The 25,977-nt window shown below is 34.7% G+C and overlaps 1 protein-coding gene across 2 annotated transcripts; it reads left to right on the plus strand.

Moving 5' to 3' along the window:
* Positions 1–2,869: 2,869 nt before the first annotated feature.
* LOC110111912 (AT-rich interactive domain-containing protein 1) lies at positions 2,870–19,675 on the plus strand. Of its 2 annotated transcripts, XM_028695151.1 has the most exons (4): positions 2,870–3,716; positions 15,825–16,350; positions 16,474–16,582; positions 19,241–19,675. In XM_028695151.1, the coding sequence occupies exons 1-4, from the start codon at positions 3,153–3,155 to the stop codon at positions 19,260–19,262; spliced, it is 1,221 nt and encodes a 406-aa protein (XP_028550984.1). In that variant the 5' UTR covers positions 2,870–3,152; the 3' UTR covers positions 19,263–19,675. The 2 variants fall into 2 exon arrangements, with proteins under 2 accessions (XP_028550984.1, XP_020699641.1); XM_020843982.2 differs by having other exon boundaries at positions 15,825–16,582.
* Positions 19,676–25,977: the final 6,302 nt, after the last annotated feature.

Raw genomic sequence — 25,977 nt, forward strand, 5'->3', positions numbered from 1 at the left:
TGTAACTAGTTCATGATTCATCCCATTTCCCTTTGATTCTTAATAGAAATAATTTTAGTAGTAAACTAAGTTGATTCATAGTCGAACAATCAGTGTTCAATTTAGTTCAATTTTCTAACAATTGGAGTAGAGTGTATGGAAATACATCTTATTTACAAATTTTAAGAGGGTGTTTTGGCCTCTTTTAACAAAATATAGTTAGCAACACATGAATGAAATGATCTAAATCAATTCAACTCTCAACTCAAAAGTGACCACATGATTAATTATACCATTGGGCTAGCCTTAATGTGTTTGTCTTGAATAGGGTTAGCCTAAATGGCCGATCATAGGCCAAGAATTTAGTTTTGGTTGTGAATGTTACAAGTTAAGTATTTGATTGATAACAAGGGGTATATTTTGAAACTATTCATGCCGTAGATTTCATAACCTGATGATCCAAGTTTTTATGCTTGAGTTGTCTAACATAATTATGAGAAGAAATTGGGATCAATTTTAACATTACTAAGATGATGTTGGTATTAAAATGCTCATTTTCTTACAATATCTAATTGATACTATAGATAACTTATAAATAGAAGCATGCAAAGCTTCAAGTAAAAAAAATATTGCAAAAAACGATATAATTATAAAATCTTATAATTCTCATAAAAGCCCTTCTTATGCTTGTAAAATTCCTTCCATTTATTGGAATACCCTTTATTGATATTTGGAATATATCATCGTAGGAATATTCTCCCAACCTGAGGGACTACCTTTCATTCATAATAGGGCCCTCTTTACCTCGAAATGATCCATCTTGATCTTGAGGAACCTTTAATAGATTCACTTATTACTTTATATAATGATTCCAAGGAGATAATTAGCACATGAGTGTCAACATGCAATGTCACCACTAAGGCTTTGTTTGGGACTGCATTCTAATTACTGCTTCTTTAAGTAGTTTTTTAGTACAAAAAATTTAATTTTTGTACTAAAAAGCTACTTTAAGAAGCAATAAGAAAGCCTTCTCAAATGAATCATAAGTCTCTTTGATTGAAGCATGTGCTACTACATTTAAGGCGCCTCATAACTACTATATGATGCTTGAAATCACAGTTATAAGTAATCATTGCATTTGTGCATTAATGATATATATTTTGGAGACATAACAACTTGTTAACCCAAGCACACATGAACAAATGAAAAAAATCTCACAACTTCCACACAATGAATATGATATACGGATCGAAGTAACCATAATGCTGACCAACACTGACGATAGTATCAAACTTAAGAATATATATAGAAGGATCTTGATTAAGTGGGTTGGACATTGAATGAGCTATAGTTTATTGAAAACACAACCACCATGGGACAATGAGCATTAGTCCTTTCTACTTAGATCTCTCATTTCCACTTTTATTATCTCCTCACTTCTATCTTAAGATGGTGATCAACCATGTTAATTGATTGTAATTCAAAGCTCTGGCTTTGCATTACCTTAGTCAACTTATGCCAAGACGACAAAATAAGTAAAAAATACTATGCCTTCTTTGTTTCCTGCCATTTTAACATTTATTTTATATGCTCTCTCTCTCTCTCTCTCTCTTGTCTGGTCATGATTGAGTAACTATGGTCATACCAAGTTCTTGATGATTTTCTTGAACCTTGATGGAACTCTCTTCTTGCCATCTTGAGACAACCCATTTTTCACCGACAATAGGTTTTCTTATGTTCAACATGAGTCACACATACGGATGATTAGCTTGCTTGGGCAAATTCGATTAAAATGTCTTTGGATGTTTGAATTATTTGTTCTCAATGTCATTTGAATTTTCATGTTGAGATATTACTTGATATGGCTTTTTTTTAATATCCCAAAGTACCTTGAAATTCACGCATTATGTTGAAAATTATGCTTGGTAACTTAAAGATTTTTTTTTTAATGATTGCAGCATAAATTATTACTAATAATACATTTTTTCCTTTCTTTTAGTAATCACGTAAGATTGAAATTAAAAATATTTTATATGCTTAAATATAATAAATGAACTAAAGAGCTATTGATAGTGAAAAATAGATGTATGTTACTTAATAAGTATTGACAAAATATAAAAATAGAGAGTTATCTATCTAACAATAAAATTTCAACTATTTACATATCAAACTCCTAACCCACCATATTTATCAAAAAATCACTTTATTCTTCTTAACATAACAGAGTTCCATTCTGATAACTTCCATTTGAAACAACAACATCCATCATTTTCTTCTCCTATGATCTCAACAACATAATGATGAACTTACATAGGAGCTTATGGTAGTTGAGTTGGGGGAAGCTCATGAAGGAGGTTGCTATGGTAGAGGATGACACTAATGGGGAGATGAGGAAGTTAAAGATGGACAATAATAGGGAGGAGGGCTAGTGAATACAACAATGGAAGTATTAGGATGAAGTGATGAATGACAAGTATGTGAATGCTTTCAAGAGCGATTGTGAGCTTGTTGAGGATGAGGATAGCTAGGTCATGAAGAAAGTTAATGCAACACACTCCAATTCATCATCATTTTTTATTGAATGTGAGTTTAATAAAAAAAAAGAGAGAGGATGCATAACAATGAATTAAAATGGATAGTTTTGATATACCTAAAAAAATTTTGATGGTGCATGAGTAAAGAACATTTTTTAGAGATTAATATATAAATATTAGATATTTTAATAGCATGAATGTAAATCACATTAAAAATTAGACAATTGATTTCTCTATTTCTTTATTTATTATCTCACAAGAATTTCTTTGTTTGATGGAGACATAGAGTTATTATTTTTTATAATAATAATAATATATACACACACAATGGGAAACCGTATTAGTTTCATTAATGATCCTAAATTCGTAATCATGTAAGGTTAAGCTAGGGTTTCCATTTTCCATAGACTCCTTTTGTACTCCTACTTCCCGCGGCAAATTTCTCTATCTTCTTCTCTCCCTGTCTCGATTGATTCCTGTTCCTTTGACTAGCGTCTTCGCGTTTCTCTCGCATTCCACTCTCCACTGAGCCCGCGCGCGCGCGCGCAAATTAACCAAAGTCAAACCCCTAAACCGTTAAACCCAAGCCCGCCTGCCTCCATCGCCTTCTCCCTCCACTGCTCTCTCTCTCTTTCTCGCATGGCGGAGCTCTCTCACTACGGCGACGGCCGTATGCTCGATTCCCTCATGCTTACCTGCTCCTCCGTCGCCTCCGCCGAGGCGGAACTCCGAAGCCTCTTCTACCAACTCTCATCACACAGTGGCTTACCGACAGAGCTCTTGTTAGGGCCCGAAGCCGTGCGACCCGACCACTCCGAACTCTTTGCCTGCTGGGTCCAGCGGCTACATGCCCAAGTTGCTGCCGATGGTGAAAAGAGAGGAGACGGAGAGGAGCGTATAGATGCGCTCGATCGATGGCTCCCCTTCTGCCCGGATCTGAGGCGTAGGATCAAAAAGCTCGTCAGCATACTGGTTGCAGCGCGGAGCTGCAGTTCGGAGAAGCCTGATAACTTAGTTTTTAAGCGGAGAAGCGATTCCTTGTGGAATGTGCTATTGATGCTGAAGAACGTGGCTGCGGATCCTTGCGATAAAGCGGGACTAAATCAGGAATTGAAGGATCAGATACTTCGTGTACGGAAGGTTCTATTCTTGAGGGCGGAGGAGATTTCCATTTCTGACATGGAAGAGTTTCCTTATCGTTCGGTAATTTCTTAGAGAAAATCTTTCGTGTCGCCACAATTTTAGAATTTGTTTAGTTATGGCCGCTGGATTACATAGCTAGCCAGCTAATTAGATTGTGATTCCTAGCATGCTAGTTAAACATTTGCGCGTCCTGCAAGGCTATTAATACTGTTATTTGTTAATTAACTTAACGTGCTTTTGGTTCATGCATAGTTCATGCGTGTGTGTGTATATATTAATTACTTTAAAAAACTTTTCATCTTTTGAAATTTATCATGTCTATTATATAATGAAACAAAAAATTAGTTATTTGACAACTTGGCATTAAATTTTTTAATACTCTGTTCTATTGCATACATTGGTAAAAAAATGTAAAAGCTAAAGCTAACACCTCATACAAGACTCAAATATGAAAGCACACATATCTATTTACCCGAATGAATTAAAAATGACAATTCATCTAGTTGGAATCCAATTAATGATGATATATATATATATATATATATCATCATTAATTGGATTCCAACTAGATGAATTGTCATTTTTAATTCATTCGGGTAAATAGATATGTGTGCTTTCATATTTGAGTCTTGTATGAGGTGTTAGCTTTAGCTTTTACATTTAAATTGTGCTAAGGAGTTTACAGGTAATTTCCGTCCCTTTTGGTTGTAAAATGTAGTTTGTTGATAGATATAATTGTAAGCAAAGTTAAGGAAATCTCTAAAAATTCTATTAGTTCATATATATTTTTTCCATTGTCATAATCCATGTTAGCTAGTGTAGGATGATTGGCATCTCTATTTATGACTTACTAATTTAAAAGGAACACATGCGATATTGGCAACATAAGAAACATAAGAATGGAGTTCTTTAGACATTCAAAAGAGAGAGAAAGAGATGCAAATGCTTAAGCATCCACAAGGCATTGAATTCCCATTGAATTAGAACTTCAAATATTTTTTGCACTAATCGAATTACATATCCTAAATGTCAATTAAATAAACAATTAGTTATAAATAACAAATGAAACATTAGCCATCAACAACTAACTTTGTGACAACTGTGGACATACACTATAAAACATAACTTCAAATGTTTTTCATTCTTAATTGAATTTCATATCCTCAGGCATTATTTATAATAACAGGATTTATTCCAAATGACAAAATTAAATAAATAATTAGTTCTAAAAAACAAATGACACATTAGCCATCAACAACTAGCTTTATAGCAACTGTGGTCAGACACCATAAAGCATAATGCACAACATATACATCATAACACAAATTTAGTTAATGACTTTGTAATTGCCAATTAAGATTTAACATCTTATTTGCCCTTAAGGACATATGTTCATTAGCCATTACAAGATTAACTTTGTTCTATCAAATATGTAAGCTCTAACGTAAGTTTTGGAATTTATTCATTTAGTATTCCTACCCTCCACAGTGGATGATGTCCAAAATACAAGCAAAGAGAAAATCCAACACATGGAACACTACGCGAGTAATATTTGATCGCAATGAAGTTTTGATCAGCTCATAAAATTTAAAGGCAACTTTATATGGTAATTATATTTTTTCTGCTATATAATCCAGATGTTTGACAAAGACACAATTACTTAATGCAAAGTTACTGATTAAGATAGAACAATTATATTAGAGGTATGGAGGAAACAAACTCTATTGGAGATTGTATAATGAAATATAAATTTTGGTGGTTTGTACATGTACATTGAAGGGTAAAAAATGTACCTATAAGATGGGTAGATCAGATGTAATATTTACAGAAGATCTAAAAAATGTGCAAAAGAAACTAAACTTTATGCTACACAGAATAGTAATGAATGAAAAATAAGGGATGATGACTTGCATAAATTGCATTTCATTTATTCAAGTAAAAAAGTAATAATTATTGACTCTCATATATATGTTCATTATAGTTGATTCCAATATAGTTAACATAATAATCGCAACATATGGCTATGTAAGTGGAAGAGGAAAGAAGTATCGAGATGAAAAGAAGCTCCTGAGTTGCCGGTTGGGCATGAAGGTAAAATGTTATGCTTATATTTGGAAATAAAGATAATTAATTACTATTTTTTTCAATAAAACAAAGATGGAAAATCCAATTCCATGTCGTATTTTATGCTAACTTTGGATCAAAGAAATTACTAATTTAACAAATGGTGCTATAGAATGACTGATAAGATGGTAAGCATCATATTCCTTGCAAACAATTCTATGTCGTATTTTATGCTAACTTTGGATCAAAGGACTTCCTAGATGCTTGATAGTAAGGAGGTTTAACAAGAGTTTTGTTTCACCATCCATGTATACCTAGTGGATTTATAAGAACCGTCAAAGGGAATAATAAGCGCAATCACAATGATGAGAGGTTTAATGACTTTGAAATGATGATTAGGGGGCCCTATCATACTAAGTGAGAGGATGAGAATATATATAAGCTTTGTGTGCTAAAGAAGATTAGATAATTGTTGTGTTATGTGATTTATGTGAATTAAAGTTACCTTTATTCTTGTATGCATGGAGCCATGGACAAACTACCACACATGTGTGGTACCCATTGTTGTGAAGCATTGAAGGAAATGTACGTGTAAGAATCGAGCTTCTATTGCGTGTTTCCCTCATATATCAAAATTGTGTTATGTCAAGTTATTGAAAATCCTAATCATTGAAAAATTAGTATCAAACATGACCTTTAGACTATATCTCTAGCTTATCAAATAAATATTCATGAAGAATTGATAAGAGATCTTGCACCAATAGGGCGGTTAATAACTAGAATATGAACCACTTTTGAATTTCCTATTATCATCATTAACATTTTTCCAATGTTGGAGTTTGGTTATGAATTCTCATTTCTCTTTCATTCATGTTAAATGATGTATGAGATGTTATAACCCACCGAGCACAAATATTTTCAATTTTTTTTTAATCAATTTTACTTATTCATTTTCCTTCCAACTCCATTGATATTTGCTTTCATAAGCCTATATCCATACAACATAATGGGCCTAATTATAATTTATAAAATATACATGATGTTTCTACGATGTTCTCTTATCATATAAACTTTTAAGGCATTTATCTTCTTCAACAACCCAACTATAACTCTAAAAATTATATTCTCATGCATATCCTTATCATCCTGTATAACAAATTCAAGATTATTAAATATATCTCAGTTAAGATATCATTTTATCTTCTAATATATTTTTTTGATAATTGTTAATATTACACTCACTAAAATTGCATATCATATACAATATTTGTTCTGTTAGTCAAAACTTATTATCTTCTAAATATTTTATTCATTTTCTAGCTTTCATTAATTTTAATAGATATCTCATCTATTAAAATTGTACTATTTGTGAAGCATACATCAAGCTTCTCACATTGAAAGTTCTTTATAAGCATCTTCAGAACCAATAAAAAAATTTGCTTATATAGTATATAATCTCTTTAATAATAATTGATGCTTCATCATAAATATCTTTAATAACTTCAACATAGACAATTATTTTTTTCCTTCAAGAAATCACTTATCATGAAGCTCAATCAGAATCCTTCTCAAGTTTACTAGAAATCATGTGATGATTTTTCCTCCACTCATTATGCTATTTTGTTTATTGTTTTCACATAAATATTATTTGTATAATGATTTTTTTTATATGAAACTAAATTTATTCTTTGATAACAATATAATATCTTTAAATATCTAAATATGAAGAGCTACACAAAATTTAAGTTTTATACGGCATCATTGTTACTTGATAGAGCTTAGCTTTTTGTTAAAGAACTCAATCGGCTGCCATTCTTGAGACAAAACAACCCCAATCCCGTTGGTTTAAGCATCCATTTCAACATGAAAGGGCTTTTCAAAGTTGTCTTTGGCCAACACAGATGCCAAACTGAGTTTGTCCTTGTTGATTTCAAAATTTTTTGTTGTTTTGGACCTCAATTAAATGCTTTTGTTTTGAGCAGTTTGTAATCAATGCTTTTGATTTAATGGCTTTGAGTTTGCAGGCATCAATTTATATACTCTCATGGCTAATAACTAAACTCAAAAAATGTATAGCGCAAGTGGAAAACTTGCACTTAGGGAGATTTAAGTTGAGTTGGTTGCCCCTTAAAACAAATAAAACCAATTTACGGTGATGAAGATGATTCTAAAGTGGCACACTAAAAATAAAAATATCATTGAAATATGCAACCCAAAACTTTTGGAGAAAGGGTTACAATATCTCCTTCATTACATGCTTAAAGGTGCTTGGCCCATTACAAAGGTCAAACATCATTACTCACTACACGGACAGTCCTTACGATATCTTCCACTCGTTAAGTTCAACTTAGAAAAGAGTTACACACATGTGACTTTGTCCAAAAGGTCTTCAAGTTGTTGCTTAGGGAAGTATTTTTTTTAATGCCATTTTATTGAAAACTTAGCTATAAATACAAATCCGTCAACTTTCATTTTTATTGGGACAAGGCAGAAACAATGAAGAGCTGATGCTGAGCCTAATAAATTATTATTTTTAACATGTCATCAATTATTCTTGCAAAATTCTTTGATCATTCGAGTTGAGCTTGTAATGCGGTAATAAGTAACAAGAGACCCGAGATAAAGTCTATTTGAGATTGAATAGAACATAGTGGTAGTGGCTATTGCAGGCATGATGTCTTGGAATTGTAGGATGAGGTTCGAGATAGCTGTAGGCATTTCAACTTGGGGATTGGTTTTTTGGCTATCATGGATGCAAATAGGAAGGAGTTAATTCCCTCATACAATAAGAAAAATTTTATTGCTAGAAGGGCTGATTCTTGGTATTAGTGGTAAGTGGTAACAGAAGTAATTATACTTTTTTGCCCTTCCATTCGAAAAAGTAGACGTTAGCTCAATAGTCATAAATTGCACCCATAACAAATTGCTTTGATTAGCCTAAATAATGTGACATACATCCATTTGTAACTCATCAAAGGTGATGTCATAGATAGAATTTCTTCCAATGGAAAATGGCTTAGTGACACAGATGTCTACGGCCTTTCAAACATGGTTGATCTTGTATGGACTAGTGTGTTTACCAGTTTTCAACATTGCTTTAGTTGCACAATCCGAAATCACATTCGCAATGCAACAACTATCAATGATATGATAACGAACCTTGCTATTAACAGCGCAATGGGTCCGTCTTTGTGTAGTTACCTGATGTTTTAGAGCTAACAATATTTTCTCAAGAATGCATGAGAGAAAATCTCCTTCATTACTTTCTATCTCCTCTATGACATCTACGGCCATGGATGCATGAATTTCATGTCTCCTCATCCATTAATTCGACTTTTGTTCGATTTGAATATTCATTGGATTGATGTTCGGGTTGAAATCAACAGAAGCACTTTGATGGACCAGGTCTAGCATAAACAGTCTTCTTACGCTTTGCCCATTTCATCATCGGTTGTGGGTCCTGCATAGCTCTTGTAGATGCATTCGATTGGGATTGAAGTGAGCCTCTCTTTGTTGAGGCCAAATACCCCCTTTGAGGTTTCGTCGACATGCTCAATATACAAACAATGAAAAGGTGATTAGGTTTATTTTTGGTTGAATTGTATCTTAGCCTTATATGAAAAATTAACTGCTTGACATAGCAACCAATTAACAATCATCTTTAGTTGATCTTGGACACATTCTTTCAACCCTCCAACGTAGCGGGCAACCAATTGCTGATGTGATTCATTAAGGTTGTTAAGAGCACTCAACCTATAGAATTCTTTAATGTAAGAACTGATTGATCAAGCTCCTTATATTGAAAGTACAATAATTGTCCGAAATTAATTTGGATAGAATTGGCTGCGTTAACAAGTTCATCCACTACCAATATCACACATTCCCCTTTCCTACTCGAGGACAAGATTGGTTTCATGGTATCCACCATGCGCCCATATGCCCTTTTGGCTTACAGGCAACCTACAACAGTTATTGTTCGGGTGGAATAATCATATATTCAAAGTTCTCCATCTATTGCTTCTAACTCAAATAATCCTAAATAATTTAATGGCCATAGAAGACGTGGATATCAATTTTTTCCTAGAAGCCGCTGTGATGCCGATTGAAGGATATTTGTCACCTCAATTGGCTGTCCATTTGGAATGACAGAACATCAGAATCAGAAGTGGGAGGTATTTCCCACTTATGGAGAGGATGGTCTTTGTTGGATTCAGGATAGTTAGGATCAATCGGGTAACTAGTTCACGAGGATGTCGTTGAACTTGATTCACACCAGCAGCTTCATGGAATCTAATAAGAGTTGCTGGATCTGTCACTATGGTTACTCGAGGGTGAATGCTACTATTGTTGACGTTTTGTTACTCCCTTTGTACCTCGTTCATAAAGATTTGAAACCCTGCTGAGAGGTCATCCAACTTGATCTAAGATGGGTTGGACTTTGCGGAGAGCTTCCCAGCAGTGATCAGTGATTGTCACTCGCTGAAGTCTTATCGTCATTGGTCATTGCCTTTGATACCAAAATGGTGCAATGAGGAAGAAGCAAATTGTGAAAAAAAAACTGCTAAGGAATATTTTTTGTTTTGATATTCTGTATATGCCAAAAGCCCCTTTATCGCATAATAAAAATAACAGAGAAAAGGTGACCACACGGAAGATATACCAGGGGTGTTTGTAATTGACACAAATTGACTATGTGTTTAATGCTAATAAGCCATAATCAATATATTCTAGGAGAATAAACAAAAAAAAAGGAAAGACATTTAATCTAATTAATTATAATAATCATATCCCATAGATCTCCAATTGGAGCCATCAGGTTGCTGCTCACGGATTGCTGATATGATCTCCTTAGCTGCGTGATTCAACACTCCCCTTCAAGTTAGGTTGTATAGATTATACATGTCACAACCCAACCTGACCAGGACAGGTCCTATCGTGTTGAGTCATGACAAACAAATCCCAAGATCTAGTTTTGATATTATTTCAGAATTTCTGCCAATATTCATTAAAATAAATTATAAATTACAAAGCTACTAAAACATTTAAATCTTGATAATAAACTCATCCACAAGATTTCTTTTATTTCTTTAAAATAAATATCTACACTACTGTACATGGCTACAGACAAGTGCTATAGAATTGAAAATTTAACTAGTCATGAATGTACAAAAATCAAAATAATAAAATAACTATGACCTCAGATTTGATCTTGAACTGCTAGTCCACAACCTCTTTCCCCTTCCCAGATCTTGAAAATCAGAAGTAAAACCACAATGAGTTACAACAGCTCAGCAAGCCACACAAACCAATCTAAATTTCCAAATATTCTCTTATCAAATTTTTGAATATTTAAAAGCAGTTAAATGCAGTTTAAACAAATTATTATACTGAGAGATGTAATAAATGAATAGCATTTATGTCCTGATTTAAATAACAATACTAAACAAATAGCTAAATTGAAATTCATATCACAGAGTAGTTCATATCACATTTTCCAGACCCAGACAAAATCTCAAAAGATTCTGACCCCTTATGACACCCTTTTTATTTGTGCTTATAGCACTAGAATATATCACATATCACTGTCTTGGATAGAATCTCAAATGATTTTGGCTCGCTATAACTCTCAATAATTTCCTGAAACAAACAGAATCTCAAAGGATTCTAGCCCCTTATGGTTCCTAACATATATAATTTAATCATATATGCACATATATTATCACATTATAATAATTAAAGAATAATTGAGCATGTAACAGTAGACAACAAAAAATCTAATAAGGCAAAAATGCATATTTTCAAAAAATTTATCAAATTATCAAGGATTGTGTAAAATGATGTTCTTAAGACTTTTATTGTATTACACTATTTTTCAACATTCAAATAATTTTCTATTTAATAAAAACTCTGCAAATTTTAAAACCCCCAGTATAAAATTTTTTAAAATTATTCAAAGTTTGCATAATTTCAATCTCTATAACATAGAAAAAGTTACATAGCGAAAGTTTTACCTGTGCAAAGTTATCTCATTTTTTGCTAACGGATACAAACTTTTAATCGAAATATTCACTAAAACTTAACAATTTTTTTAAAATTGAGATGGACATAATGTCTTATCTAGAGACAAACAAGTTTCCCAACTGGGCCGACGAATGAAAACGGCTCGAAGTCGCCCAAAATCGGACTTTTGTTTTCTCTCTCATCTCTTTTTTTCCTAATTTTTGTTTTCTTTTTCTATGTTAATGATGGGGACATCAGTTGGAGAGTCTACCGTCGACGTGGTCGTAGATGTACGGCCACGATTTATCCGATGTACTTTTGATTTTATTATTGTTGTTTTCTTATTGATGTATTTCATTTCAGCATTTTTTCCCTTTTTACCCTTGCTTGAGGGATTGAGTCATGTAACCCCTTGAGGGTATTTGAGTCCTTTTGCTTTAAGTCATTGTAATAGGCTATTTAAAGCATTCATCTTGTACTTTTGAAGCTAATGAATGATATTAAGAAATTTTCCTGCATTTGTCTTCTTAAAGCTTTTGTGAGAGCTTGAGAGTGAGAGTTTGAGAGCTTGGTGGAGCCTAGGAGAGGCCACCCATCGTACCCAACAGTCACCACTGGTGGCTCTTGGTTTATCCTCTTTCTTTCTTTTCCTCCTACTCAACATCCACCGCCGGTCATCCCCCACCTCCTAACCTCATCCATCCAAGCTCCACCTCATTATATCCACAAAACCGTGCCTTCCCCCATCATCCCGCAGGCCATCCCCTTAACCGCCGGCCTCCCCTTCACCCACCACCTTTTCCTCCGTCAATCACCAGCCCCTCTTGTCTTCCCCATGAATTTTCAAAATTTGAAATTCAAAGTGGAAGTTTTCAAATTTGCCCGACGCCAAATTTGGAAAGTTTCGATGAGGTTTCAAATTTCAAATTTGAATTTGAGCGGATTCGAAATTTTCTTCATTAATTAGTCGGATCGAATTAGGAAACGCATAACTCCTTTTCCCCCTCACCCCACTCCCTCTCTCCAATGCTGCTGGCCCCCTTAGTGGGCCCCTCTCCTTTAATGCTTCATTAAGGGACTTGATTGCATGCTATTTGAAATTCAAAGTCCAATTATTTTCCCTCCATTCTTATTCAAATCTGAGAATAATTTCAGATTTGAGAATTAAAACAATTTATATTCCACCCAACCTAACTCCTCCCTAACTCTAGCCGTTTTCCCCCCTTACAAGCCGCTGGCCTCCCTCCCCACCGTCCACCCCCTCTCCCTCTCTCAATGTGTTTTCTCCTTCGTTTATCCAAGATGTACGATCGATCCGGAGATTGATTCCGGTTTGCACACGACGGCTAAGATTTCGTGGATCCTCTCTAATTGCCGTTCGACGACGTGAATCCATGCATAGACGGATCCATAGAAAGTCCGTTGATCACGAGATATGCGATTTGATTAAGCCTTGAAGGATCAATCATTGGAAGGTACGTGGTGAATCAAGACGTCTCTCCGAGAAGGTGATCTTCTTCCTCGGCTCATTTACTTTCCAATTCTACTTACCTCATAGAGAGATTGTTCAAGCAAGAGATTGTGTCTACTAATCGTCACCCACTAGTAATCGTAGGATTGTTACTTCTTTGCTTTTAGATCTCATTGTTAGGCCAATGTTATGTTGGAACTACTCCGCATGCAATGCTTTAATTTCCCTAAATGTTTTGATTTCGTTTAGTTTCTTGCGTAGCTTAGCCTAAACGGAAGTGACCGCTTATTAGTTTCATTTTGTTGTTTTAGTTGTTAATAACAAAAATCCAAAATTGCTCTTTAATTATTTTGTGCAAATTTCCTATTACACATATAGTTCTGCATCAGTTAACCATGAGCTGCTTAGGGAAAAGCATACGACATTTAAAAAATCTTATAATGCTTTTAGAAAACATCTCAACACTACCAATCTTCTTCTCTGAATCCAGTTTCTGAAAAATACATACATTATTGGAGAAAATTGTTAAGCAATTACTATTACGAGTCAATTTACTAATGGAAATCAGATTGCACTCAATATTGTGCACATAAAGTACCGATTTAAGGGTGATAGCTTCTATGACAAAAGCAGAATCAGTTCCCAAAACTTTGGATGTTGAGCCATTAGCAATCTTAACTACTTGATTTGAATGATAAGGTTGATAGTCATGGAGTTTAATGTCTCTTGTCATATGATCTGATGTTCCTGAGTTAATAACCCAAAATTTTGACTGTTTCATACCTGAGCGAGAGTGTAGGCTAGTAGCAGATTTTGGAGATTGTTGGTTCGTGATGTTGTTAAGCAACAACTTCGGCATCTCTAAATGCTCCTTGGTGAAAGGAATGGCTTCAGCTTTGATGGATTGATTTTGCGTGGTGTTGACATATTCGCCTTGCTTTCTTGTGTTGCTTTGTTTGCCTTCCAATCAGTTGATTTTTCATGAATCTTCCAACACACATATCTCCTTTGTATGTCTTGGTTTGGCACAATGATCACACCATGGTCTAGGAAGAGGAGAAGAGTTCTCTGTAGATCCAGAATTTTCGGTGTTTAAACCGATAAATTTGGGTAGGAGGATGAGATCTCGCTATTCATGGACATGGTTGAGTTTGCTCGGTTGAAAGAGAAGATGAATTTTGGGCAAGGGCTACCGATGCTTAAAGTGAGGCTATCTGTAGGATGATGGAGAGTTACCGCTGGTTGAGGATTTGGAACAGAGAAGGCTTAGGATTTTCCTAGGCTCTGATACCATGAAGAAATTGTTTAGAGGGAAATTTAAATTCTATTCTATTTCTTAGAATCATTACATATATATGCATTCTAGTACAATAAATTGAAAAAGGAAAGACATTTAATATAATTAATTATAATAATCATATCTCACGGATTTCCAACTGTAGCTCTTAAATTGCTGACGTGGCGTCCCCTTAGCTGTGTGATTCAACAATAACTATAGTTAGGATAAGCAAGTATTCATTAGAAATGATTGGCCCACTGGATTGTACTCCGCTGTTGCATCACCGAGTCCACGCCAACCAAAAATTAAGCTTGTATTTGGGATCAGATTAGTTAAGGGCACATCCCATTCTTATAGTCATTTTAAAATATAACTAAAATAAATTTGATTGTAGAAGTTATTTGATGGACATTTTCATCGGTTCTAAATACAAATCTCACCAGCTTGGACAAATTCTGTGTCAATGAATGTAGCATTTAATATTATCAAGTACATTGGTGCATAACCTTTTTGTTTCATGTAAATAATTCATGGCTAATCACGCTTAGGTCTATCATGCCAGCACAATAGGTTAGTATGATAATCATTTTCTAGATTTTTCTTTCGTCCTATTTGTTTATTAGGGGATTTCTTTCTGTAATCATATGATATTCGTTTACTTATAAACGAGATTTTGAATTTGTGAGCTGGAACATATTTAATCTGAATGATAAAAGACTCTGATTTTTGGAGCTATCGCTTTTCACACCTTAAAGGTTAGTGGTTACGAACATAATTAATAATTTCTGGAACTTGATATCCACAGCCATGGTACTTATATTTGTTTTGCCTCTTTCTGAATCTGCAAGAAATAGGAATGCTAGATAATTTATTTGAACTGTTCTTTATTTGAATTTCTTCATCATGAAGTATTAATGGAGCCATGGTATGTATGGTTCGTACTTTGTAATTTACAGAGAAGCACGCCTTTTTAATTCGATCGAGTGTTGTCTATTAAAATGAACAGTGCAGGATTATTTTGTTCCGCCTATCTCTAGGGACTGTAGTTCTGGGAAAATTATTACGTGCGGCATCCGGATTCGTCCGGTGGCGAATCCTGGCACGCCACAATATCCGGGGCCCGGTGCATCCGGATGATTTGGCGCGTCCGGATTTGCCTTCGGACAGTCCGGAGTGCATGTAATAATCTCTCATAATTCTGACCAATTTTCCACCTGTGATTATTTATTACATATTATAACTTTTTACACGGATGCCACGTAATTTTTGTGCTGCTGCTACCTAAATTACAGTTTTGTCATTTTTTTTAATGTTCTGCTTAATGCGGTTTTCAACAAAAAGATTGATATTACAGAGAAAGCGGAAAGCTCGTTTTTGTTCAAGTGAAACATCAAGAGGAGCTGAAGGTGAGATGTTACAGCAGCCAACACGAAGATCTCAAAGGACCCTTGGCTTGCTAAAAATTGGTGACAGCCATCTCCCTAGAACACGGATTCCTGTGGGCTCTTCTTTTCAGGCCGATGTGCCTCATTGGACTGGATCACCAAGTTACAAGAATGATTCGGATGATTATGTTGAGGCGGATGATTCTAGATGGTTGGGTACCCCGGTTTGGCCAGCAAAAGCTTGTAATGTCAAGATAATTGAAGAGAAGATAGGGAAAGGAAGGGCAGACTTTTGTTATTGCGCTCACCCAGGTTCTGTAGAATGCATCAAGATTCATGTGAACTCTGCAAGGCTTCAGCTTAAATCCAACTTGGGTTCAGTTTTCAGATATTGGGGGTTTTACGAAATGGGTGAAGAAGATGTATCGAAGTCATGGACAAGTGAGGAGCAAACAATTTTTGATAACTTAGTGAGGCTTAATCCTTTATCCGAGGGTAAGAGCTTTCTGGAACCCGCCACAAAGTATTTCACCTCCAAGAGCAAAAAAGATATAGTGAGTTATTACTACAACGTTTACGTTTTGAGACGGATGAGTAACCGAACCAGAGTGTTGTCAGGAACAATTGACAGTGAGGATGATGAAGGCAATGATAAAGCATATGATCTTAGAAGCTATGCGTTTGTCCCAGTTCCTGAGGTTTCATACTCTATATCTTCTCAAAGCAGGTACCAAATTGCAAATAACTCTTTTTTTTTTTTTTATGTCCTCAATCATAAAATTCTTTTTTACACGGTAAAGCCTGGTATCCTATTTAGGCAGGTTTTAAGCAACATTTAGGTTGAATCTGGCCGAACGAAATTTTGGGGAGTTTAAATCCTAATATTTTGATAAATGCTATTTCAATCCTATTATTGATTAAATCTAGTTAAATCATCATTATTTATAAGGTTTAATAGATTCAGGGCTATTTAGTTGGCTGAAAAAAAGAATGTAGTGTAAAAGGAAAACTTTGGAGTTGTTTTGGATGAATGTAAAGTAAATGCATATGAATGAATTTTTTTTTGTTTGGTTAGAAGTAATGAATGTAGATTAAAGTCCTAAATGATGATGATTGGGGTGGTGATGGGTGGCGGTAGCCAGTGGAGGTGATGTAGAACGGTTAGGAGGATTGGATCCTAAGGGTCTTGTAGAGCAAATCGAGGGGTCTAAACAGCAGCTTTTGACTCTTAGAAGTCTTGGACAGCAACTCTTCTTCCAACACAGCAGCTAGAGGTCTTCCAAGGGCTGAAGAAGAATGGTGTACAGCAGTTTTCCTCTTCCAGATCAGCAATTTTAGAACTTCCAAGAGGTGTGGATGCAAGACAATGAAGGATACTTTATGCTGCAGTTGGAGGAAGGAGTAGAATCACTGTCACGTGGAATTTGGGGAGTTTAATGGAAGAGATCCCACGGGCAAGGCCTTGGGAAAAATCTGCCAGCAGGGATTTAAGGCAAAGATTTACTTCCAGAGGAAAAAAAAAGGCTGATTTTAGTAGGATTTAGGCGGTGCAGGCATAGAGGAGATTTCGGCCTGACTAAGGGCTGAAATTGGTAGTCTTTTCAAATGCATATATGGGTTTTAGGAAATAAACGAAATAACCAAGAAAGCCTTTGAATGCTCCGGCCAACAGCAGGTTGGCTTGCGAAATTCTTTCCCAATGGAGGTTGACGGGAATAAGGGGAAGAAATTAGGGGATTAATTCAACTAAGGGGGAGGCGGTGAGGTGAGAGGGAATTTAGGAATTAAATCCTAATTCCTATTCTTCATAAAATCCAGGGAGGGGGGAACGGCGGGATGCATGGGTGAGGGGGAAGTAATGAGAGCAATTAAGGATTCCTAATTTAAGGTTTTAGATTTAGGAATGATTTAATTTAAATCCTCTTGAATTTAAAATTCAAAATTAGATCTAAATCAAATACTTTCCTAAAATAAAAGAGTTAAATTAGGAAATATTTTGAATTTCAAATTTGAATGAATTTGAATTTCAAATTAATTCCAATTGATCCCAACCTAAATTAGGAAACAAAATAAGAGGAGATTTAAAACCTTCCAACCTAAATTTGAATTTTGAATTGGTGATTTAAAACCTTCCAAATATGGATCAAACCCAAATAGGAAATATTTCAAATTTGAAATTTGAAATCCAAAATTGTCATGGATTTTCCTTCTCGATTTTGCCAACCCAAATTGGAAGGAGGCATGGCCATGGGAAGATGACAGGTGGCCGGCGGCTTATGGTGGGAACGGAGACGACGATGGTGGACGGAGGTAGTGGAAGAAGATGAAGATAACGACGAAGAGCAATAAGAAGGAACAAAAGCAAATAAACAAATATCAAAGATAGAACCGCGAGCCCGGACACATCCTGCGGCTGACGGGTACTACGTTGCCCTTCTCCAAGGGACTTCACGCCACGAGCCCGGACCCATCCTGCGGCTGGTGGAAATTCTGACTCCCTCCCATAGAGATTTCACTAACGTTCTTCCTAAAGAACCCAAGTGCAAAAAGCAAATTTTTTTTTTATTATAATTCCATCATATCCTAATACAAGAGCAAATGCCTCTATATATAAGCCTTAAAAGAAACTAAAAGACAAATTTGCCCATTGGGCTTACATAAACAAATCCCTTACGTAAGGGTAAAAAAAAAAATGCATAATTAAATAAAAATTACAATTAATAAAATAAGATAAAATGAAGGGATCTCAGCCGTCTATCTTCAGCTCCTCCTCGGATAGGCATGGACCGTCCGCATCAGGAGGGTTGTTAGCAACAGTGGTGGCGGCGGTTAGTGGTGTCCGGCAACGAGTGGTGGTCAGACAAGCTTGTGGTGTAAATGATTTTCACGTTCAAAATGAAACTTTAAATTACATTTATTATACCGAACACCCAAATTTGTAAAACTTTTGCATTTTTGAATACTTTACATTCTAAAGTAATCCAACTAGACAACCCCTCAATGATTTCTCCCTCTCACAAATTTTAAAATCTTGTAACAAATAATAAATTAGTTTATCAAAATTTAATATTCGTTATGTCAAATAAATTTTAGATACCCAAATATGGATGGTATATTTGAACCTCCATGGTGTGAATAGCATGAAACAGAGGTGGTTGTTAATCCATCCTTCTCTATACACATTATTTTAGCATGATTGACATAGCTAGCTAACTTTGTAAATTGGGGATTCTACGAATAAAAAGAAAGAAAAAAAAAAAACCATCTTTCCTGAATTCTTTTTACTTTACGCCCATTTTTTTTATTAAAAATAAAAAAAAGAGATTTACAATCACTAACTCATTCACTCACTCACAATTTACCATGTCATTCAATTATGATTCAGGTGTATAGGTTGGATGTCTTGAATCTCAGTAATGAGCTGCAGCAGCAATTTACAAATATTTTGACTGTTGGAAGGAGCCAACCAACTGATGCATCATCATATATTATAGATCATGAAAGAAAAGAAAGATTCATTTGATTTGAGCTTCATGTCGAGTAAAGTTTAAATGGTGACGGGCCATGCCGATTTTCTACGCATCAGTTGAAAGCAACTAAATGGCGGCTTCCATGACATGAGATAAAAGTAAGGCACAATCACTTTGTTATTCTTTCTCTGTGAATATGTAAAAGCCAATTGGGCGGGCTTACAACGAGAATAGTATAAAATGTATTTTCAAGTGTTCTCTCCCTAACCCCTCTTTGTGTTCCTATTGTCCATTTGTTATTACGCACAAATTCCAAACTCTCTGCATGAATCGACGTGGTTGGAGTTTAATGCTTGGAGTCACCCCATAAATTTCCCGTTGGGATCGGACTGGCTAACTTTTCTTTAACAATATTAGAGACCCCTTAATTTCTTTTGGGGTCTTCTATGCCACTTTTCATATATTTAGTTGTTGCATATATTTTGAAATGAATTCTAAACAATTTTTAAATGGTTAACTATGCATTATTTTTATTTTAAAGGAAACTTAATGGTTGTTAAGTCATTATGATTAAATTTTTGTTAGATTATCTTTATTTATTTTTTTTCCATTCCGAACATTAATTGCTTGAATGAATATAATTTGGGTTTTGTTTATTTGTGGCAGTTTTATTTTTCATATTACAATCATAATTTTTATTTGACAATTATTTTGTTTATTGTTTTGAGAAATTTTGTGATAGGTACTTGCGTTCTATATCAATTTTTTTTTTTAAAATATTTTCTCTAGAATAATATTATAATCACTTTTATGAAAAAACTACAGGCTACCAAATGAACCTCCAATGCCTCTAGTTGCAGGGTTGCAATTATGAAAAGGTATAAATTTATAATTATATAATATTGTAAAAATATAGTTTTAATTATTTTACACTTAATAACATAATATTAATTAATGGATATTTATGTTTTATTTTAAATAATATATATTATAATATTTAATTAATTTTGTAATTTATTAATCAATACTTATTATATTTTTAAATTGTAATAAATATAAACTATTTATATTAATTTGTTCATCATTTTTATAATGAGAATTAATCAATATTTATATAAAATGTTAAGCGAACTTTCTCGTGAGCTCTATATCTTTTTAACGAGTTTTGTATCAAGCATGTTCATGAGCTTCTTAACAAGCTTTGTATCTTAATGTTTAAGCAATATTGTTCATGATAGAGCACATAGCTTTTCAAGCATGTTTATTTAAGTATCAAGTACTTAAAAATGTTCAAGTTTATTTGATCACTTAATTAAACGATCATGAATGAGCTACAAGTAGATTGTGAACGTTTGTTTCTTTTGATTCCCTAATTACCATAAGATTACAAGCATGCATTGATTATCATTAGAGATTGTTGTGAAGTGATTTAGTAGTTTTTAGTTACATTATAATAAATATTATAAGGGGTATTATTATTGTATTGATTAAGTAGATGCTTGTTAAAAATTATTTTAATAGATTATGGCCATCTTATAGAAGAAACAGTTTTTTTAATTAATAAAACATTTATTGTAACAAATAAAAAGTTAAAAGAATGAAAAGATGTAAGATAAAATATTTACAAATAATCGAATAAAGATTGAATATATAATATGATACGAGTAATATTACATAAGTAATTTATTAATTATATTATTAAAACATAAAGAGATATTTAAATGAGAAAATTTTAAATATTTTGGATTTAGTTTATAGAAAAAAATATAAATCAGATAAGAATGAGAAGTATTGTTGTGTCTTGGAGTATTCGCGGCGATAGAGAAATATAGAATTTAACATCTTAACGTTGTACAAAAATCTGGCACGCAATCAGATAAGAGAGAATGCATAGCATTTATGAGACACCAAGATTTTTATGTGGAAAACCCCTGAAAAGGGGGAAAAATCACGGGGTCTAGCCCAGTTTGAATGAATCCACTAGTATTGCAGTTGATTACAAATGAGGCCCTTCCTTGGAGGGAAGGCCAAGGGAAGGCCTTGGCTCTATGTACATCATATGCAGTACATTACATGATGGGAATATGAAGAGCTATTGTTGACGTGTTCATTTGGTCAGACGGACTGTAGTCGGTAGGTGACGTAAGTCGGAAGGACCGTAGTATGTGGGCGACGGAGGTCTGAAGGACTATAGTCGGTGGGCGACGTAAGTCAGAAGGATCATAGTCGGCGGGCGACGGAGATCGAAAGGACTGTAATCGGTGGGCGATGTAAGTCGGAAGGACCGTAGTAGGCGGACGAGGGAGGTCGGAAGGACTATAGTCAGTGGGCGACGTAAGTTAGAATGATCATAGTCAGTGGGTGACGGAGGTCGGAAGGACCATATATGGCGACGGAGGTCGGAAGGACTATGTCAGGTAGAAGTCCATGAATGGATAGAAATTCAGCATCTTATAGATGTCCAACGAAAATCTAACAACGGGCAGAAGTCGGCGTCGGGTAGAAATCTGACAACGAGCGGAGGTCCGGCATTGGGTAGAAGTCCGACGTTAGTCAGCGGTCGGGGAGAACTCCGGCATTAGATGGTATTTGGGAAAAACTCCAGAGTCATCTGGAGATCAGACAAAATTCTGGTGTCCCGTGGAAGTCGGGCGGAATTTCGGCGTCACTTGGATGTCGGGCCGAATTTCGACGTCACTTGGAGGTCAGGCGGAATTCAGGTGTCACTTAGAGGTCAAGCGGAATTCCGGCTTTACTTGGAGGTAGGGCGGAATTCAAGCATCACTTGGAAGTCGGAAGGAATTCCGATGTCCCGTGGAAGTCGAGCAGAATTCCTGTATCCCGTGGAAGTCGGGCAGAATTCCGACGTCACTTGGAAGTCGGGCAAAATTCCGACGTCTCGTGGAAGTCCAGAATTCCGACGTCACTTGAAAGTCGGGCAAAATTCCGACGTCCCGTGGAAGTCGGGAATTCCGACGTCACTTAGAAGTCGGGCAGAATTCCGATGTCCCATGGAAGTCGGGCAGAGTTCCAACGGTGGTTGATGAGGTGTTTCTTCCCTCTTACCCTTCTCTTCTTCTTCCTTCTCCTCTTCTTCTTCTTGCTTCGGTCCCCTCTCAAGAGAAATGAGGGGTCTTATAGATTTCTGGAGTGGCATGAACCGTAAATAGGTGACAGATCAGAGGTAAATGGGGAGTGGTTGGATGGACGACCGATATTAAATCTCTTGATCGTGTACCGTTTGTCAGACATTTGAAGGTCTTAATGATGTCGGAATTCGACGATCTTGGGCTCGATAGATTCATCTCGTTGAGCCGCTCGATTTGACTAAAAGCACGTCATGTTTCAAGACTGTTTGGTAACTCAAATTGTGGTTCAAACTTTCCAACATTGCTTCAGGTCCTTGATTTGAACTCATTTGGGCTTAGATTGAGTCGACTTTGGTGTCGTTGTGTTTGTATTTCCGAGACACTCAGTTTGATTGTAAGTTTGCTGAAATTGGAGTTCAGGTGATCCCATATTTAATTTTTGAAGATTCAGGCTTGATTTTGTCTCGAGATTTGTGCTCGATCAAGATAATTTTTTGATGATATATCAAGTATAAATTATAAAATGTCATTAAAAAATAAAGGCGAATTATATGATATTATATTTAGGCTGATGATGTTATATGGATTGAACATTGGAGTATTGGGTAGTAAATCTTTTATTAATTGATCATGATAGGCATAACAATATTGGAATGATGTGCAACAAAATTAGGAAAGATATAAGGAATAATTATATTTGAGGAAAAAATAGAAATTATATTTATTGAAGATCAAATAATTGAAAATAAATTTATATGATATGAACATATATAACAAATAATAGAAAATGTACTTTTAAATGAACAGAAAAAATTACTGTGAGAAGATTATGAAAGAGTATGAGTATACTCAAAATAATGAGTTGAAGTCATTTACAATATTGATATATAAAAACTAGATTAAATAACTAATTATTTATTCATAAATTTAATCCGAAATGATTAAAATAAGATTGATGTCGAGTGGGCAGATGAAGATAAACTTTGATAGACCAAATAAAATAAAATAAAATAAAAAACTTGTCATCTTTGGCTAAACTGGATTGGATATAGCCAGGAATTAAAGACATTTAAAGATGTTTTTTAGCAGTTTAATTCTGAATTAATAATATTTTTTTCACAGAGGGTACGTAGGTGACTAACAGTAGCACCCAGCTGTAAAAGCAATGATAATGAATAATGATGGTCATCATAGAACAGTAAAAAGGAATTTCACAGTTTCGTCATCAACTGTAAATAAAGTGAAACCAAAAAAAAAAAGTAATAGTTGGGGCTAATGCTAACCTCCCTTTTGTGTTTTTCATTTCTTTTCTGTTCCTTAACTTTAAACAAGGGTGATGATTTCCACTCAATTCCATCAAATTTTGTATCACATTTCTTTATATATGAAAAATTATTGTGTGTCGATACTTAATGTCATTCGTAGACCAACTAGAATGTACCATGTCACCCCTTTATTTGATATCGCGACCCAATACAACTCGGTACCGGCTCGGTTTCGCTGACGCGGCTGCACCTGATTACCCCGTACGTAGAGCTGTGTCCGACCTCCGCACATAATAATTTCTCTTATCAGAGGTCGGTATATAATCACAATTTTTTATCTAAGTTAACTAAACACCAATCAATTTATTTTAATTGAGAATCAAATGCCATTATAATTAAGATAATATGACATTTCATATTGCTGTAATTAAAGGAGTTGGAGAGAGAAATTGGAGTTTGCGAGAGAAGAACAGGCATAAATATATGATGTGTGACATTAATCATGAGCTTGTGTTGTTGAGATGGGGAAGCTCTTTTGTCCTTTGATACTTTTATGTTGGCTTTTGTCTTCATTAAGATGAAGAGGTTACTGTTAGGAGGAGGACCCCAAATCCCCAATTGCGCAAAGTAGAATTTCACAATTCCTCACCAATATTTAAAGCTTTGCAGAATATTTGAAAGAGACCTTTCAATTCATGCATACGCCTTTTTTACAGGCCTTTGTCTTTTTCATCTTTGCTGCTGTTTCAGTATAATATTAACGTTAATACTCCTTCATTTTTAATTTATAGTACTGTTGATAAGCCTGAATGAGCTTCCCTCCATAGATTAGGTAGCAGCATGCATGCATGTACTCAATGAAAACTTGGAGATTTGTGCTATTTGATTTAAAGGGCAGCATACCATGTTAGCCCCACTCTTTGGCACTTATCAAGATTGGGCCCACCTAATTAATCAATTATCTATAGCTAAGTTAGGACAGTTCATTGAGACTATGTTAAACTTGTATGGTTTAAACACTGCAATATCATAAAAATATTGTCGCATCTTCAATGAGTGGACCCTTAATTAGCATCATTACTAAGAGTATGTGAAAGAGAATTTGATTATCTACACTTGTATTTAATCATAACAATTTTTTAATTAAGATCAGTATAATATTTGACCAAATAATCATCTATGATATTATATTTATCTTAAAGTAAATTAAGTAAATCAATTGGATATGAAATTCATCATAATTAATAAATTTAACTTATTATGATATTTTGATCTAAAATTTACCTAGAGTATGCTACGCAAAAACCTGAAAATTTTGAAAATAAATTTAAAATAGAATCTTAAATTTTTAAAAATTCTGAAATAGAGCGTCGCGGCACTGGGAAAACACCGCCGTGGGGCTGAACTCCCTGGAATTTCTAAAATAATTCAATGTAGTGATGCCGGGTAATCCCAGTGCAGAATGCTAGATACTAAAAAATATTTTTTATATACATTTTTTTCTCCGCTCAACCACCTTCACATTCCCGCCATTGGGTTTGTGGCGGAAGGAAGGAAGAGAGGGAAAGGAGGAGGAGGGAGGAGGGGATTCAAAGCATTTTTGTTTGTCAATTATATTGGGAGATTTCTTCTATATATTCATAGTAGGTAATCCGAATCCTTCTTCTATTTTCAATTATTTTGAATTTGATGAATTTAATCTATTTTAAATTGATAAAATATATTTTTTTTCTTTTGATTTACTGCACTTTCACCATATGAATATATATGTACATTACACATATGTTAAAATAATTTCTTATGCATGTTCTCTTCTTAACCCTAAATTAATAAAAAAGAGTGGACCACCACCACTCATAAGAAATGAACAAACAGCTGAGTATGAATATTAAATTAAAGAAGAGAAAAGCAACTAAGGGAACGAAATGGGAATAGAGATTAAGAAACAGGAAAGCACATACCATATACACACATATAAGAATAAAGAAATAACTGAAAAGCCTTTCGACCAAAACCTAGCTAGTAATTAAACAAATTAATACAAAGAAGAATATGAGCATGCAGGCTGATGTAGTGGATCGTCTGAAGATGACACCTGCAAGAAGGATTTTAGGATTCTCAATCCAGAGAAGAAGAAGAAGAGAGCTTCACAAGCTCCAAAGGGATGTATATATCATTCAATATATGTTTCCTATTACAAACCCTCATATTTATAAAGCAAAAGATCATTCTAGAAGCTCATTCCTAACAAATTAGATAAGGTGTCCTAAGGAACCAACTTAGCTTAAGATGCACCGC

This window comes from Dendrobium catenatum, unplaced genomic scaffold (assembly GCF_001605985.2).
Source record: "Dendrobium catenatum unplaced genomic scaffold, ASM160598v2 fragScaff_scaffold_621, whole genome shotgun sequence".
In the NCBI taxonomy this organism is placed as follows: Eukaryota; Viridiplantae; Streptophyta; class Magnoliopsida; order Asparagales; family Orchidaceae; genus Dendrobium; species Dendrobium catenatum.